The following is an 18,145-nucleotide window of genomic DNA, read 5'->3' as shown; positions in this document are numbered from 1 at the left end:
AGTAAAAATAAGTCCAAGTGTTAGTGTTAAAGATTTTTTCTTTCTTTTACATAAGCTATTTTTTGACTAATTGGATTGAGAGTATGCACGTATCATTGTTTCAAAGTTGTTTAAAATACACCAATATATTAATAAATTTTGCACTCCAAGCCATTTTTGTTGGCATATTAAACAAAAAATAGGCATACTGTTACCATCTCTGCTTTTCAAACCAATAAACATTCAAAAGTACGATCCAAACTTCTCATAAAATATGTGAGGAGTACTGAATTTTTGCCAAACAAATTATGTATTATTTGTTATTATGGCAGCACAGTGGCTTAGTGGTTAGCACTGTTGCCTCACAGCAAGAAGCTCGTGGGATCAATTCCCATCTGTGGCCTTTCTCTGTGGAGTTTGCAAGTTCTCCCCATGTTTACGTGGGTTTTCTCCAGGTGCTCTGGTTTCCTCTCACATAATAACTAGTTTTCACTATTTCAATTGTATAGGGGCATTTGAACAGCTATCTTAGAACTGGCATTTTGGCAAATAATTTATAAATGAATTGCATTTTTCCTATTGATTTGATTTAAACAAACTTGTGACACTTATGTAAGAAGCAAAATAGATATATTATCACATAAATGATTATTTACCAAGTCTTTAGACAAGTGCTGTTGAAAACTGTGAAAAAAAGAGAAACAGCAGAGCACATGCTTCCAGCTAAAAATGGCTGCTGCCACAGGGCATGCTGGGAGGTCAAGCAGTGGTCACTGTTGAAAGGCTGGGGGCACAGTAAATAACTGCTGCCATCCACTGACTGCCAGCTGAATATTGTTCTCATAGGAATCAAACAAAATATGCACAAAAGAAAAAGGGCCACTGGTAACATGCAGAAGTGGTGTAAACGGTACTGAATTCAAAGTGTCGCCAAATTTTTGTTTTTAACAACAGCAGACTGCTGAAACTTTTAAGAAATTATGCAACATGACTAGTACATTATGTTGGGTTAATCAGTTGGGATTATTTTTTAACTGAAAAGAAACACTGAAGTTCTAAATTTACTTTCACCATATGTAAGAGTTTCCCTATTCAAAGCAGGCTGCCCCATCTCAAGAGACACAACCCATAACTGACTGCACATGTGCTGTCTTTGCCAGACAGTAACTCCAGAATCAACACAGTGCCCCACTGAAAGCAAGTGGACTGATGACAGTGTTGGTCAAGGGTACAATCCTGTGGCAAAAAAAAGCCTGATACACTTCAATGAGCTGCAGGCTATGCCCATGCCAATTGATCTTAGGTGCCTTGATGACGGCAAAGGCATCAAAGTCACTATGCCGGGTTCTGACAAGATGTCATTCCTGTTAGAGGCCAGCCCTCTGCGCAACTGCGCATGTGCAGACTTTCACACGTCCCCCATGGATTGATGTGCCTCTCTTTACTGCTGTTGAACTCCCCGAATGAGTCACAGAGGAATGAAAATACAAGAACAATAAGTGTCTTTCCAATTTTAAAAGTAAAAATTTGTATGTGCACACTGTATTTACAGCACAATATCGATGGGATGCGGAACTGTCGATGTATGCGACGAGACGCACAATTCGACAAGACCGCACATCTCAACAGAACACCAGAACACTTGGCCAAGTGGCTCAAATCCTGCCAAGCAAATTCAACAATTCAAAGCTAGAGTGAGCAGCAAGATATTCTAAGAAAGCCTGTGACTCCAGTTCAGGGGATTCCAAGAAGTTCACAAGAAGTTCCAAGAAGTTCACAAAGTGCTACAGAGCAGTGACAAAAAGATATATACGTATATTTTTTTTCCTGTGGGGATGATGACACAGTTGACACTCTCCACAAAGCAGTACTTTTTTGGGCTCAACAAGAAAGTAGCAAAAATGTGCCACAGATCTTCAAGAGCAGCAACGTCTTGCAAAACTCAGCAATGTCTTGCAAGACGCCATTAGTATCACCTATGTGTTTGGTATCACTTTTTAACTTAATATACAGACAAGCTCCTAAGTCTTCTTTGCTAAGCTTGATGTTACGTACCACTCTGCCTTAATTTTATAACAAATGGTTTAAAACAAATATGGTTTACAAAACAGAAGGAAGTTCCACTGGTATGTGTTATTTATAAATGTCTATTAGATCTATCTCACCTTATCTTAGTAATTTAAGCTTCTATAACACCAGATAGTACACGCTCAGCCCAACTCATATGCTTAATGTACTAAAATCAAATCAAAATATGGAGAACTATCCTTTACTTATGCTGCAGCAAAAGACTGGAACGAGATTCAAAAGGTATTAAAACTGAGCACCTTTGTGTCGATAGGAATTTTTAAGCGCATTTTAAAGAATCTGCTGGCTGAAAACCTGCTCATGCTTTGGCTAAAATGAAGTAATTAGTACTTTTTTCATATGACTGAAAATGCTATTGTCTCTTACTAGTTCTAGTCTGTTGTATATACTGTAAAATGTTGTTATTTGATCCACATTTGTGATTTACCTCTGGTTTTTCCCTATCCACCAGGTAGTTATTGTAAATAAGATTTTTTTTCTTAATAACTTACCTGGTTTAAATTAAATCAACAGAGCTGCAGCACAGCAAGCCCGCAAAGGCAAACAGAATACAACAACACCAGCAAAAGTGTTGCTCTCACAGAGTTGCTGACATACAGTAGAGTTCAGAATAATAGTAGTGCTATGTGACCTAAAAAGATTAATCCAGGTTTTGAGTATATTTCTTATTGTACATGGGAAACAAGGTACCAGTAGAATTCTCACAAATCCAACAAGACCAAGCAATCATGATATGCACACTTAAGGCTAGAAATTGGGCTATTAGTAAAAAAAAGTAGAAAACCCGTGTTCACAATAATAGTAGTGTGGCATTCAGTCCAGTGAGTTTTGTCAATTTTGTGGAACAAACAGGTGTGAATCAGGTTGTCCCCTATTTAAGGATGAAGTCTAGCACCTGTTGACATGCTTTTCTCTTTGAAGCCTGAGGAAAATGAGACGTTCAAGACATTGTTCAGAAGAACAGCGTAGTTTGATTAAAAGTTGATTGGAGAGGGGAAAACTTATACGCAGGTGCAAAAAATTATAGGGCTGTTCATCTACAATGATCTCCAATGCTTTAAAATGGACAAAAAAAAAAAAAACAGAGACGCGTGGAAGAAATGGAAACAACCATCAAATGGATAGAAGAATAACCAGAATGGCAAAGCCTCACCCGTTGATCAGCTCCAGGATGATCAAGACAGTCTGGAGTTACCTGTAAGTGCTGTGACAGTCAGAAGACGCCTGTGTGAAGCTAATTTATTTGCAAGAATCCCCCCACAAAGTCCCCCTGTTAAATAAAAGACATGTGCAGAAGAGGTTACAATTTGCCAAAGAACACATCAACTGGCCTAAGAGAAATGGAGGAATATTTTGTGGACTGATGAGCGCAAAATTGTTCTTTTGGGTCCAAGGGCCGCAGACAGTTTGTGAGATGACCCCCAAACTCTGAATTCAAGCCACAGTTCACAGTGAAGACAGTGAAGCATGGTGGTGCAAGCATCATGATATGGGCATGTTTCTCCTACTATGATGTTGGGCCTATATATCGCATACCAGGTATCATGGATCAGTTGGATATGTCAAAATACTTGAAGAGGACATGCCCTTGAAATGGGTGTTTCAACAAGACAATGACCCAAAGCACACTAGTAAACGAGCAAAATCTTGGTTCCAAACCAACAAAATTAATGCCTCGCAGATGTGAAGAAATCATGAAAAACTGTGTATACAACTAATAATAGTTTAGTGATTCACAGGATTGCTAAAAAAGCAGTTTGAACATAATAGTTTTGAGTTTGTAGCGTCAACAGCAGATGCTACTATTATTGTGAACACCCCCTTTTCTACTTTTTTTTTACTAATAGCCCAATTTCATAGCTTAAGAGTGGTGCATATCATGAATGCTTGGTCTTGTTGGATTTGTGAGAATCTACTGAATCTACTGGTACCTTGTTTCCCATGTAACAATAAGAAATATACCGTATTTTCGGACTATAAGTCGCCAATTTTTTACATGTTTTGGCAGGGGGTGCGACCTATACTCCAGAGCGACTTATAAATGAAAAATATACCGGTAGATTCTCAATTAATTTACCGTAAAAAACAATTTTACGTGACAGAGTTGCACTATGTTTTAAAATGACCACCGAAATGGAAATGCAATGCATCATTGGCACTGTAGTATGATGGCCACCTATAGGTCACGCTGGTCGCGATAACCAATCAGAGAACAGAACATTGGACGCGTATTTCCTCACCTACACCCCGACAATGATTGTGAAACAGCGTGTGAAGCGACGAACACGGTGCTTGCTGTTATTCCGGGAAGGCTAACAAAACAGCTTCAACCCTTGGATATCAGTGTGAGCAGAGTGTTTAAGTTGATGCTGAGAGCTGCGTGCGAGCACTGGATGAGCGACGGCGGAGGATTAGCGTCTGCACTTGGAAGGAGCTGGCGTCGACACCACGGGGAGGTCATGAGCTGCGCAGGTAGGTGCTGTACGAACATCTGCAGCTGACACCTGGTGTATACATGGTCACAGTGGGTAATATGTTAGAAAAGACCCGTTCAGCAATGGTGTGGGTTATGGTTCGGCTCGCATATGTTGGTCCGCAAAATACCAACATATCGTAGGTAAAATGCAGCTCACGAGAGCACGCAAGGCTTGTGTGACTGTTCCTGCGACTTCTGACTACCATAGAAAAAAAAAATTTCAACATTACTGATAACTTAACAAGACAACGGAGAAGGCCTGAAAAATGCCAAAAAGAAAATCATACTCTGCAGATTACAAGTTGCGACTGGTGAAATATGCATCCGAAAACGGTAGCCGTCACAATATTATCATCTGAACGTTTCATGTTAACAAACCTGTATGTCCATGCGACTTATAGTCCAGTGCGACATATTTATGGTTTATTTTTCTTTATAATGGACAAAGTGGCTGGTGCGACTTATACTCCGGTGCGACTTATAGTCCGGAAAATACGGTACTCAAAACCTGGATTAACCTTTTTAGTCACATAGCACTACTATTATTCTGAACACTACTGTACATTGATGAAGCAAGAATGGATGAAGATGAAGCTCCAGTCTTCAAGCTTGTCAAACTGTATTCTACACAGCTTCAGCAATTTGGCGTCAAGACACCGACACAGACAGCACTGACCTTAAAAATCGCATCCTTGCCCACTTCCCAGACCAAAAAGCCTACAAAGAAGGGCGTGATGTACTCCTTGGCTTTGATAGAGACCTGGGAGCTGCTTTGCGTAAGCTCTGCAAGGAAGATTTTGATGATTAAGCCATCTGTTTGGCACGAACAGCCAAAATTGTGTGGAATGTTCCAACTGCAGACGACATTCACAGGCTCCTTTGATGATGCATGTCAGGTCATCAGGTCAACTCTGTACCCCAGTCACTGCTGGCAATTGTAGCCATGATCCTTGATAGTCCCAACATCCAGTCCCAGTCAAGCAGTGGTACACATCAAGCATCCCTCAGTGTTTGTCAGCTTCTGCAGTGTAACAGCTCTTCTCGCCGATGGGCTGAGAGTGCTGGTGTACATGTACATCACAACAAAACAAAAGAAACACCACTGTCCATCTATGTTCGCCCCACCGTTCATGCAAAAACATGGAAGCGTGACCTGGTGGAGACACTGTTTGACCTCAGGTTATCCATTTCCTATGACCAAGTGATGGCAGTCTCACACAGCAACAAAGTGTGTGAGCAGTACTGCCGAGATCAGGACATTTGCCCACCCAACCTTCACCAGGGGCTATTCACAACAGCAGCCCCTGATAACGCATACCACAACCCCATCTTGATGATTGAACACATTCCTTCCATGGCACTGGAATCTCATTGTTCTAGTACCCCATGCCCAATAATCCTGGGATGACTGCAGGGAATATCGTATCATTGAAGAGACAGCACCGACCTAGACACTAGCTCAGCTGCCTGAGTCCTACACCAATGTACACCCACTGGAAAAGATGAGGAAGGATGCCCCACCACCCAAGGCCATGTGTCCTTTCACAAATGATGGCCAGGCTACATACCTACCACTACAGGGGGAGGCTAGGTTAGTGCCTGCAAAAGAAATCACCTAGACAGATGCAAGTCTAATAATATTCCCAAAATGACATGTTCTTCTGCCATCCCCAGATGAATGGGAGTGGGTCAACCCACCCACCCAGCTGGAAACCGCTCTGGACAACCTTGCAAGAGGCCAGGACATCCTCAAGGGAATAATTTCTTGTGGCTGTAAGAAAGGCTGCTGAGGACGATGCAAATGGAATAAGGCAGCACTGAAATGTACTGCCCTGTGTCAGTGCAGTGGACAAGACTGTGATGCACAGAGTGGTCGCAGGCAACCTGAACAACACTGACTGTTTGCAACACCTTCAACTACTTGTACATTATGGTTACCAATTAGACTCTCTTGAGGTGCAGCCTCACTCGAACAATCTGCTCTCAAATCTGTTAACATGCCCAGTAAAAAGTTATATTATTGGTCAATTTTGAGTTATGTGCTTTTACACCTTATGTTTATAGTTTACCATGAATAAAGGGTGCTATTTGGATGAACTGAATCATCCAATCATCTGTGATTGTTTCATGATGCAAAATACTCTCTGAGGACAGTGTTCTTTTGGCTGCCAAAGCTCACACAGACCTTATTTCGAGGGAGGAGTTCCATAACTAAAAAGTTTACTAGGCTTGATGTCTACACATGCACCAAATTTCATGCTTCTAAAATCCACAATTATTACACCAATCTACCTGACTATTACAGATACAGTGAAAAAGAACTTTGTGATATCAGCCTCACCCTGCTCATGAAGCTGCTTTCCCTAATAACTTACCCAGAGTTCCTCTTGTTCCTCTTTAATGTTTGGCAGCTCTGAATCCTTTTGGTCCAGAATCCGATTCCTTTCCTTCTGCTCAGGAAGGACATCATTTTTACTCACTAGCAGCTGCTGCATGTCTGCAAGTAAGAATTTAAATTGATAAAGTTATTCATTATAATAAAGCACTATAGTGGTGTCTCTGAGTGACTTTACTACAAAGTGTTATTGGACTGCAGGATTCAGCTCAGGTTTGGGAACATGTACTGGTGTTGCATCCATCAGACTATGAAAATGTACTGTGTCTTGGTTGGCAACAAACCAGGGCCCGGTTTCATAAAACAGTCTAATCTTTTAGTCTACTGAGCTTACTTAGTCAACTAAGGTCAGTCGCCCAACATTATCCATCTAATCTCAGTTTCACATCGATGACTAAACTTGTAGATTATCCGTCTTACGTTAGTCAACGATTTTCACAGTCATAGCAGCCTCGCGAGTGCCGTTGCTAATAAATACCTCCAATGCTCAACAGTTTTGTTTACTTCCGGGCTGGTCCATCTGTTACAAACATGGTTGAGTCCACTGCAGCAGAGGAGAAGTACTCCCGACCTCGGGTCCGTATACATCTCCAATGGATTATTCCGGTCCCGGAACACCCACTCCCACCGCAAGACTCTCCTTCCTTCCAAAAGATGAGTCTTAGACTGCTTTATAAAACCGGGCCGTGGCAAATCACTGCTCCATCACCACCTCCAAAACACAGCCATCTAGGTGACATGTGGGTGTGTCCTAATTACATTAATATTATCAGTTATCAAGTTGTTCACCAATGAATATGGCTTTATAGACAGTTGCCAGTTATGGCTTCTGAAACAAGGGAGAAAAAAAGAAACAGCACAGTTCAGTTGAATCATTAGTGGACGTACATGACACCGGTGGGAAATACACACGTGGAACAAGAGGTGAAGCTTTTAACAGACAGAATATTTTATGTCCACTAATGCTTCAGCTGAACAGTGCTGTTTCTTTTTTTTTCTCCCTTGTTTCAGAAGCCATAACTGGCAACTGTCTTCTAGTGTTAGCGGAGGTTAGCCTGTAAGCTCGCCGTCGTGCTGATAATCATTCGAGTACATTTGTTTAATGAAGCTGCTGTAAATGAAGAAATTCATCAAAATATTGACATAAATTGCAAAGGCGTTTTGCTTCTTTCATCATCCATCCACCTCAAGTTCCAAGCGCTGTTTTCTAAGTGAGGCGGAAAGAACTGTACGTGACACCTGATTGGCTGATTACTCGGGTGGTATGAAAAATATTACCCGTCCGCGAAAAGGGTGTATTGCTATTCATTCTTTAGTGTTTTATCCAATCATATTGGCGTATCATTTATATATATGATAATTGACAAAATCACTTTACAAATCAAGTTTCAGAAATATATAATTCCTTGCTTTCAGGAAAATGCATTATAAAATTCTTGGAAAACTTATTTTGAGTCATATCAGAGATGTAACAAGCTTTTTTGACTCACCACACAATTTAAGCTGCCGTGTTATTTGTAATAGAACACTTCCTGGTAATAAAACAAAATGCCTTTTCTCAAATAAATTTAAGAAAACCTAAGTGAATTTTCACTTGTTACAAGGTGTTTTTAACTTAAGAAAAGCAGTTATATCTTACTGAAATTTGACGTAAAAGTTATTCTGATTTATATTACGTGTAATCGGATATTTTGACCACAAACCAGACAAATGGTAAAAATTTTGTTTTTAGTGTTGCTCTAAAATAAAGTTTAGTGAACAAACCTGCTGTTTCAACGAACATCAAGCTTGAAAACAGCATCCAGCACTTTGACTCATTTCTTCTCTTCGTTTAAACCACTAATACCGTGCGATTATTTTTAATAACATTTGAGTGAAGATATATTTGAGTCAAATATATCTTCATCAGCAGTTAGCCGCTGTTTCCGCTTGTTTAACTTTTGGCCAAGTTCATCTTCCCTTCTTCTTCTTCCGGTTTCTTCACGAGGTTTTTTGTAAGTCTGGAGCTCCTTCAGAAACATATCACAGGTTTACAAACTGAAATGTTATTTGTTTCCATGATAATTTCCAGTGTTTCCAGCTAACTAGCTGTGGCTTTGAAAGCTACCAGGAAAACAAACCGTTCTTCTTCAATACGGGTTCTTCTTCTTCTTTGAATTTTATTGACGGTTTGCAAACCAACACGGCGCATTACCGCCACCAACTGGTTAGGATTGGAGCATTACTGGATTCTGAAGTACGTTATACTAATGAGGAATTGAGAAGATGAGCGAGGGGAGAAAAAAGGGTACTAAATTCTCTTGAATAAACCTATTCCCTTTAGATCTTTAGAGAAAATTGTAAAAAAAAATGTATTGTGGAAATGTAAATGTAGATAAAGAAAGTAATCCTCGAAGCGTTAAACTGCTCTGTCCTCGTGTTCTGTCATTGTCTCGTAAAATTCTTCGCTGTCTGTTATATGCTTGTCACTCCAGTAACACGTGCTCCACCGTCTCCCTCCTGCTGCACCTCATTCATGTTTTCCAATGATGTTAAGAGTGTGATTTAAACCTGTGTGACCTATATGTAGTTGTGTGATTACTCCATTTACCCTGCCTCCTTGATACAACCTACGGCTGAATTTTATATACAACCCCAATTCCAATGAAGTTGGGATGTTGTGTGAAATGTAAATTAAAAACAGAATACAATGATTTGCAAATCCTCTTCAACCTATATTCAATTGAATACACCACAAAGACAAAATATTTAATGTTCAAACTGATAGACTTTTTTTTTGTTTGTTTTTGTACAAATATTTGCTCATTTTGAAATGGATGCTGTCTGCTGTAGGTGAGTTTCTCAGGCTGAGCTGGAGGACGCCAGCACTTTGTCCCACCACCAACAAGAAGGAAAAAAACAAACAAACAAAATATGCTAAATTGCAGTGTAAAATTACAGTGTTAAGATGTTACAGAGGCAGGGCGATGACATCATCCCTTCAGTTTTCCACAGTACAACACTTCTGGCATTTTCAGATTTATGTGATTAGAAAGATATTCCACTCATAAAAGAAAATAAACATTCATTAAGAGAACTGATTGTTTACACAAAGTGAGTGTGACGTTCAGTGACATCACGTTCAACAGGAACTGGAGGTACCTGGGGCAGGATCGGTCTCAGAGGCTGCATTTCTGGAATAGCAGGTAGGAGAGCTGTGCCCGGTTTCTGTGTCGCTGCATGCCCATTATAAGTGATGGCGGCGTCTGAAAGTGTGATTACGCATGATTCCTCCCTGCAGGCAGCAGTTATCTTGGACTCAAACAGAAAGTCCATCAGGTCTTCAATACAAGGAAGAACCCAACCCTGCTTGAACTGTGCCTTAATGTTCATAAACTCATGAAAAGCGGTTAAGAGCTCAGGCTTGGCTCAAAAAATCTAGTTGAGAGCCGAGAAAATTTACCGTTTGCTTTGCTGATTGTGGCAGTGATATTCACAAAATAGGTCTTGGATTTTAAACAATAATGTAGCCATGTCCTGGAGAGCGGAATGGAGAAAACAAAAAGGAATTGAAGACAAAAGGTACAGAGACATTTGGGTCTGGTGAGTACAGGAAGTCCATAGGTGCCTTGATGTAGGGAGGAACCCATCATTGCATGAAGAGTGTTCTGATGTTATGTAGGTCTGGGTAAACAGTCATGACATGAGGTTCGGAGTGAATAATGTCATCAATGGAGTTTAATATTTTGTTTTTTCAGTACTGATTAATGTGTCAGTATAGTTTGGTGGTGTTGCGTCGTCTATTGAAACCAAAGTGCAGTTTCAGCATCTGATGGGGCCTTAATGGCAGGTATGCCTCTGGTCGGCAAACCCAATCCAGGAGCCTACCCCTATTAAATAGATCATCCAAGGCATACAGGTCCTGGAACCAGTCAAAATCCCATGAATTATCCTCCACTAAGTCCCATGCTTGTTCCAGAAATCCAAACTTTTAACTGGGAGTGTAACAGCAATGGTAACAATTGAAGAGCTAGTTTAGTCTTGAAAAAATTGTTCTCCGCACCACAATGTCAGGGATACTGCCTGTTGGATGCATGGGTTGCTGGATTCTTCTATTGCATTAGCAGTTTCAATTTGAACCCAAGAATGCAGGCAGTAGCCAGAACAGGATGTAAAGTGATTGCAAGTTGATTTATTATCGAAGAACATGTGAATACGTCCAAACAAACAGAGAATGTCCAAAGTGCAAAACTGGCATAAACATTACAAACACAAATCAAAACGCAGGAAAAGATACGACCAGGTAAAACCAGGGAGCAAAATACAGGGGATGACAAGCAATGGCAAAGCTTATGGAGGGCTCAAAGATAAAGGATGAATACACCTGTCAAGGATTTTATACAGTTCATGCTCATATTATCATTTATTTTCTTTAGTTTATGCTTATATTATTATTATTTATTTTCTTATAGTTTATGCTTATTTTTTTTTTGTAGGTTTTAGAAAGAAAGACTTGTTGTCTGCATTCTTCATGATTGAGCAAACTATTTTTCATTTTTAAGTGCCTTATCCTGCTTTGAGCCCAAGGCTCATGTTGCAGGAATGGAAGGTTTCAGCCGTTACCTCGCTTTGCTATCACCCTCTTGCAGATATGACTCGTGTAACCTCTCCCGACTGTCCTTGTTTGTTTTTTCTCATGTTGAACTAAATAAAAGGCTGGGCCAGAGGAGGAGATTTTAGGAGAGCTTTGTAGCTGAGCACTTACAAGCTGCTTCATTGTTCTCCTCCTCTGCGCAGAGCAAAAAAATTATATATTTGTCTCTCTCTGACTGGTTTCTTTTCAGTGTTTGTGCCTCTCATTTCTTTAAAAACAGGGTGCAAACCCAACAGTTTTTTCTTGGCGCCCAACGTGGGGCGTCGACAGATCTTCTCGAGCGAACGGAGGAGACACGCCGCAGACTGTGCACAGCCGATTCCACTAGAGGGATCGAAGGAAAGTCCTGAGGAGTGAATTCTCCGTCGGGCCGGTGACTATAGACGTCCACCTCCGCTCGCCGCAGTAGATTGACGACGCCTCCGAAAATGAGGGGCGCAACAAATTAACGTAAGTAATTACTGCCTGCCTGTGAGGAAAATATGTTGAGGAGGGGTTCGAGTCCCCATCCGAATAAAGTGCGGGGGAGGGAGTTAGAGTCTCCGGTCCTGCCGGCACAGGTGGCGGAGGGGTTCGAGTCCCCATCCGGCTGAGAAATACAGGAGGAGTAAGAATAAATTTCAGGAGAAGCAGTTAGAGAGACGCAAATTAATTGATTATTTCAAAAGTGAAACTAAGTGTGTTGTGGTATGAATGAGAGAAAATTCTGTTTTGTTGTTTTGTTGTAAGGATTTTGTTGTGTTATTTATGTCTTGATATAAATGATTTATTTATTATTATTATTTATTATTTTTTTTTTTTTTAGATGAGGGCTTGTCTGTAATTGCAATCATTGATGAAATCTGTAATTTATTTTGTATATGTGTGAGAGTTGGAGCGGTTGTGGGAGTGTGTGTGTGTGTGTGTGTGTGACAGTGTCGGACTGTATGTGTGGTATTGTTTGACTGAGTATTCCTTAGTAATGATAAAGAATGAGACTGTGAGTGACTGAAGCACGGACAGCTTGATATCCCATTTTATCAGGGGATAAAGTGGAGCCGTTGTCTGCAAAGTAGGTCATTTTAACTCCATATGCACCACACTCACATATTCCCGACGAGTCTGCAAAGAGGGGGATTCCAAGGAAGGTCCGCCCCACGGGGTAGAAGCTTGACCTGAACTTTGCAGAGTGAAGGGTTAGCAACATGGGAAACACATGCACAGAAAATAAGCCCCTATTTCAGGGCGACGAAAAACACATGCACAAACGCAATCCGGAAAATCTGAAGTACATAACTAAATGAAAAAGAAATATGGCTTTTCAGGTAAATTGGTTGTGCCAGATTGTGAAGGTTTGGTGTTAAAACTTACACAGCAGCAGCAGCAAATAAAAAGGGTAACAGGAAAGTAAGAAAAGAAGGAGAAATAGAGTGTGCAAAAGTATGGCTCAGTGAAGCACAGATGAGAGTAGAGGCCATAAAGAGGAAGAAAAACCTGTGGTGACTCTAAAGGTAAATGGACAGGACATGGATTTTCTCTGTGACACAGGAGCATGTAGGACAGTGATAACAGACAGACCTCCCGGAACAGTGCAGTAAATGCTGCAGTAGAAACTAGTGCCCCTCTGGTCCCAGACCCACATACGCTGCTAAATAGATTAAGTCCTGGAAATATGTACTTCTCTGTCATAGACATCAGTAATGCATTTTTCTCAGTACCTGTTCATCCAGACTCTCAATTTTGGTTTGCTTTTACATTTAAAGGGAAAAGATATACATATACAGGACCCACCCCTCCGCCTTTTTACCGACATTTTTACACAAGCAATAAATTGTTGCTTATATTCATTTACTCCACCAGAAGATTCACAAATCTTGGTGTATGTAGATGACAATTTGGTGGCAGGAAAGACAAAAGACAGCTGTACAAAAATGTACTATGATGCTTTTGCAACATTTGGCAGAAACAGGAAGTAAAATTAAAAAGCAAAAGGTGGCAGTTTGTGCAACCACAAGTGACTTATTTAGGCCATATCCTATCAGCTGAGGGGAAACAAATACAAGATGATCGAAAGCACGCTATTCTCAAAGCGCCTAAACCGGCAACAAAAAAGGAAATGATGACTTTCTTAGGTAAGATGTAATTATTGCAGAGCCTGGATTCCATGTTATGCAGAGAAGGTGCAGAAATTGCAGGATTTAATACACTCTATACCAATGGCTATGACTGACAAAATACAGTGGATAAAGAAGCTGAAGAACAGTTTACAGCTCTTAAACAAGAACTTGTGAGTTCCACAGTATTATCTCTGCCCAATTATGCCAAGCCATTCACTCTCATGGTGGACACAAAACAGGGATTCATGTGTGCAGTCTTGCTACAACAACATGGTAATAAAAATAAACCAGTTGGCTATTATTCCAAACGTTTGGATACATTCTTATCGCCTGCTAGACAGATAGCTTATACAGCAATGCTATTGTCTCAGCCACAGATTACCATTGAAAGATGCAACACCTTGAATCCCGCCACGCTCCTACCTACTGAGATAGACGGTGAACCGCATGATTGTTTGGCAGACACACAGAAACAACAATTACCTCGACCAGACTTAACAGACGAACCATTTACAGATGGACTACATTACTTTGTGGATGGCTCATGTTTCAAAGATCAGAAAGGACAGACATTAACAGGCTATGCTGTTGTTCAATTACCAAATACTGTTATTGAAGCAAAACAGATTGATCATTTTAAATCAGCCCAAGCTGCAGAACTCATTGCATTAACCAGAGCTTGTATCTTGGCTAAAGGACAGAAACTGACAGTCTATACAGATAGTCAATATGCATTTTCAACAATTTGGTTCTTTGCAAAACAATGGCAACAAAGAGGTATGATAACCTCTACAGGGAAACCATGACACATGCAGGCTTACTCACAAATTTGCTAGAAGCAGTGACATTACCATCACACCTGGCATTATGTAAATGCGCAGCCACACCAGAGGTACAGATTTTGTCTCCAGAGGAAACTGCCTGGCAGACAAAATAGCGAAAGAAGCAGCAGCTGGTCGATATGGCACTTCTTCTATTTACACAGCTCAGACAGACAATGAACCATTAATAGATTCTGACCTTTTATTGGATATGCAAAAACAGGCACCAGGCAGGAACGACATTTGTGGTTGAAAAATGGGGCAACCCCAAACCCCAAAGGACTTTATTGTGTACATAACAAACCCGCCCTACCCAAAAGCTTATTCAAAGCAGCTACAATTGCGACACATGGGTTAACGCATGTGTCGACAGGGGGGATGGTATATATGGTAGACCAATAGTTTACTACCTGTGGATTTAATTTATACTCAAAAAAATTTTGTAAAGCCTGTGTTACCTGACTGAAACACAACCCACAGGGAAATATAAGACCCCAGAGAGGGCAATTCCCAAAACCACAGTATCCTTTTCAAATTGTTCATATGGACTTTATTGAACTAAATCGATGTGGACCTTATCAATACTGTCTAGTATTAATTGATGCCTTTTCAAAATGGGTAGAAATTGTTCCATCACAAAAAGCAGATGCTTTAACAGTAGCAAAAGCACTGTGTAAGACAATTATTCCGTATTATGGAATACCAGAGACATTGTACAGTGATAATGGAATACATTTTGTAAATGAAGTTGTACAAAGAGTAGCAGAACACATGAAAATTAAGTTAAAACATCATTGTGCTTACCACCCACAAAGTGCAGGATTAGTGGAAAGGACAAATGGCACAATAAAAACAAGATTAAGGAAATGTATGGAAGAGACAAAACGAACCTGGATTGAATGTTTGGACCATAGTAAAATTGTATATGAGAATACCACCAACACCATCAGGTTTAACACCATTTGAGATACTTTATGGACAACCATATCGTCTACCAATTTTTGACATGGATACTAAAACAGCAGATGAGAACAAACATTAGCAGATTTTATGAAAAAGACATTACACAGAAAGAGATAACTCAAACACATTTACTGCCGAATAATTTGATCTCCACAGGACGGCCTTCCAGTAGTCCAGCCAGGAGACTGGGTGTTCATCAGAGTGATTAAGAGGAAGACTGGTCCAGTCCTCGTTGGGAAGGTCCATACCAAGTGCTGTTAACAACACCAACTGCAGTAAAGATAGCGGAGAGATCAACGTGGATACATCTAAGTCACTGTAAGATACAGCGTGTGTTGGCTGCCTCCACAGTGTAAGGGGAAGTCTGGCTACAAAGGGAGTCTATTTAATTAGCAATAGATTGTCTCAACGCCAGTGAAGCAGGGAGATCCTTGCACTATTAGGTGAGGTTGGTTAACAACACTGTATCCTAGCAATCATGACTGAACTACAGCAGACCTCGGAGCGGCGTGCTCAGCGCCGCCGCTGCCGGACTGTTGGTAGGGCAGCCGGTTGCGTTGTGATCTTAGTGTGTTTCATGCTCCTTGGATTCCTGGCCTGGTGGTTGACCCAAGAATTGCAGCTCACTGGGGACCGAGCCAGAGAACAACGGAAGCAACGTCAGAAGAGGTTTATTCATAATGTGAATGAGACAGATGGCACCCTCATATATACCATACTAATATGTGGTACAGTAGATTTGTTCTTATTGGCTATGGAATTACATTGTACTAATTGTTATGTTTGTTCGCAAATGCCTATATCCTCAACACACCCAGCTCTGACGGCTAAACCGTACCCTGCTAGGGTGACAGAATGTCTTATCATACGGATGCATAAATCAAACTGTAGTTTGGGGGCAACAGTTCTCAGCAAATCTGACAAGACGTAACACCACTTGCCTCAGTGCAACCACTTATATGATAGGGATTTCAACAGAAGACGTACAAGCGTGCCCAAGTGCTTTTGGATTTTATTTTGACTTGACGGACGTGGACGTTCACGTACTGTGCTGGCTAGTCCATGAACACTTTGTGTAAAATGACCACTTGGAATTGGGGTAATAAAGTTGCTAAATGAAAGATGCCGCCTGGTCTGGTTCAAGAGTGCAACATAAACTTAGTGTTTCTGCCTGGTGGGAGTTCTTGCCACAAAGCAAGTGAGTTACCAGCGACTAGCAATGGATGCTGCAAGAGCTAACGTTACCTGCTAACCAAGCCAACATCAAGACTGAGGTTCTGCAAAACAAAGCAGTGAAGGAGAGAAAATACTGTGCTGGTGAGAATTTTTTTTTTGACTGAAACCTTTTTGGCGATGACAGATTGTACGGTGAAGCAGTACAACACGAGCACCGAAGGCACAAAGTCCTCTCTGGGAATCCAGGGCATGCCCTCCAGAATTTTTTTTTAACAATGGTGCATTTTGGTGCATTCTGGTAGATTCTTGACACATAATTCTTACATTAAAAAAAATAGTGTTCTCAGTTATATCTAAAAAAAATATAAGCTTAGAAAGTGATTTTTTTCTATTAAATGTGTATCTTTGACTGCAAGAAAATTTGGATACAGTGACACCATTTTTAATGGTACCACCATAACCCAATAATCATACTATATAATAAGACATCCAAATAATCTGTTTAATTTTATATGAATAATAAAAGCTTCAGATCAATGATCATTCTCTACATCAAAATATGAGATCAAATAAAAGTTAACTATGATTTGTACATATTTTTCTTTTTCTGCCAATGCAGACTTTCTCTGAATTGTTACCAACTTCAGTTACCAATACTGCAGATGGTAGAGAGGCTTGAATCTTCGATTGGACTGGGTTGCTTGACGCGAGGACGTTTCGCTTCTAATCGCAGAAGCTTCCTCAGCTAAATTTCTTGCTCTGGTAGTCTGACTTGTCAAGACATAAGTCAGACTACCAAATCAAGAAATTATAGATTCAAGCTTCTCTACTATGGAAACCACCTGGACAACTGAGAGCCTTCACAGAAATACTGCAGATGATTGTTTCTTTGTGAATTTAAATGAAAAAAATGAATACTACATGAAACCTATGAGATTATCTGACTTCAGTTCAATCTGGTATCATATTTAATATCTATTCACAGTTCCCAGAGTTTTTCTGAAAAAAAAAAAATCATATTTTAATCAATAATGGTAAACCAAATCAAATATGAATGTAAATTTTTCAGATTTTTATAACTTCACCTTATGCAGTGACTGGAAGGCTTTTAATGTCAAAATTCTATTTAAATGTGTGTATCCAGGACTCATTTTTTTTTCTTCCAAACAAAGCACAACCTGCTTGGGTGGGCATCTCTTATTTATTTATTTATTTATTTACATGGGGTTGTGCTGATTTTTTCCCCTCTTGGTTTGGACTTGAGACACGCTTTGCTATTAAATTCAACAGGCATATTTTTGATCTTTTTCAATATTTAAGAACATTTGACTAAAACATTAACCGTCGTTATCATTTGAATGTGTTTCAGTGACTTTTCAGGCTGGATTAAAAGGCGCTGGTGGCCACGTTACTAATATTGATTTCTAACGGTTGACATCTTTACTGGCTTTGAGAGGGGTTCATGAGGAAATTGCGGACCTGCTGTTTCTAAAAAGCAGCGAGTCGAAGCGCTGCTTT

The 18,145-nt window shown here is 40.3% G+C and overlaps 1 protein-coding gene and 1 long non-coding RNA gene across 3 annotated transcripts in view; one reads left to right on the top strand and one right to left on the bottom strand.

The window, feature by feature from the left end:
• The window catches only part of LOC117511989 (gastrula zinc finger protein XlCGF57.1-like), a 32,962-nt gene extending 23,903 nt beyond the window's left edge, over positions 1-9,059 (bottom strand). For both annotated transcript variants that reach the window (XM_034171912.1, XM_034171911.1), the window contains exons 1-2: positions 8,703-9,059; positions 6,919-7,040 (exon numbers count right to left, since the gene is read on the bottom strand). In XM_034171912.1, coding sequence (XP_034027803.1) covers positions 6,919-7,040; positions 8,703-8,739 — 159 coding nt within the window. In that variant the 5' untranslated portion in view covers positions 8,740-9,059. The remainder of the gene's footprint in view (positions 1-6,918; positions 7,041-8,702) is intronic.
• LOC117511992 lies at positions 8,311-17,237 on the top strand. The gene is made up of 4 exons (XR_004561178.1): positions 8,311-8,323; positions 10,033-10,037; positions 16,651-16,653; positions 17,154-17,237. It is a non-coding gene; the product is annotated as an uncharacterized LOC117511992 (long non-coding RNA).
• The last annotated feature ends 908 nt before the right edge of the window (positions 17,238-18,145 follow it).

The sequence above is a fragment of the Thalassophryne amazonica genome, chromosome 6 (genome assembly GCF_902500255.1).
Source record: "Thalassophryne amazonica chromosome 6, fThaAma1.1, whole genome shotgun sequence".
NCBI classification, from domain to species: Eukaryota; Metazoa; Chordata; class Actinopteri; order Batrachoidiformes; family Batrachoididae; genus Thalassophryne; species Thalassophryne amazonica.
The sequence above is the reverse complement of the archived record's forward strand: the minus strand, read 5'-3'. Positions and strand labels throughout refer to the sequence as shown.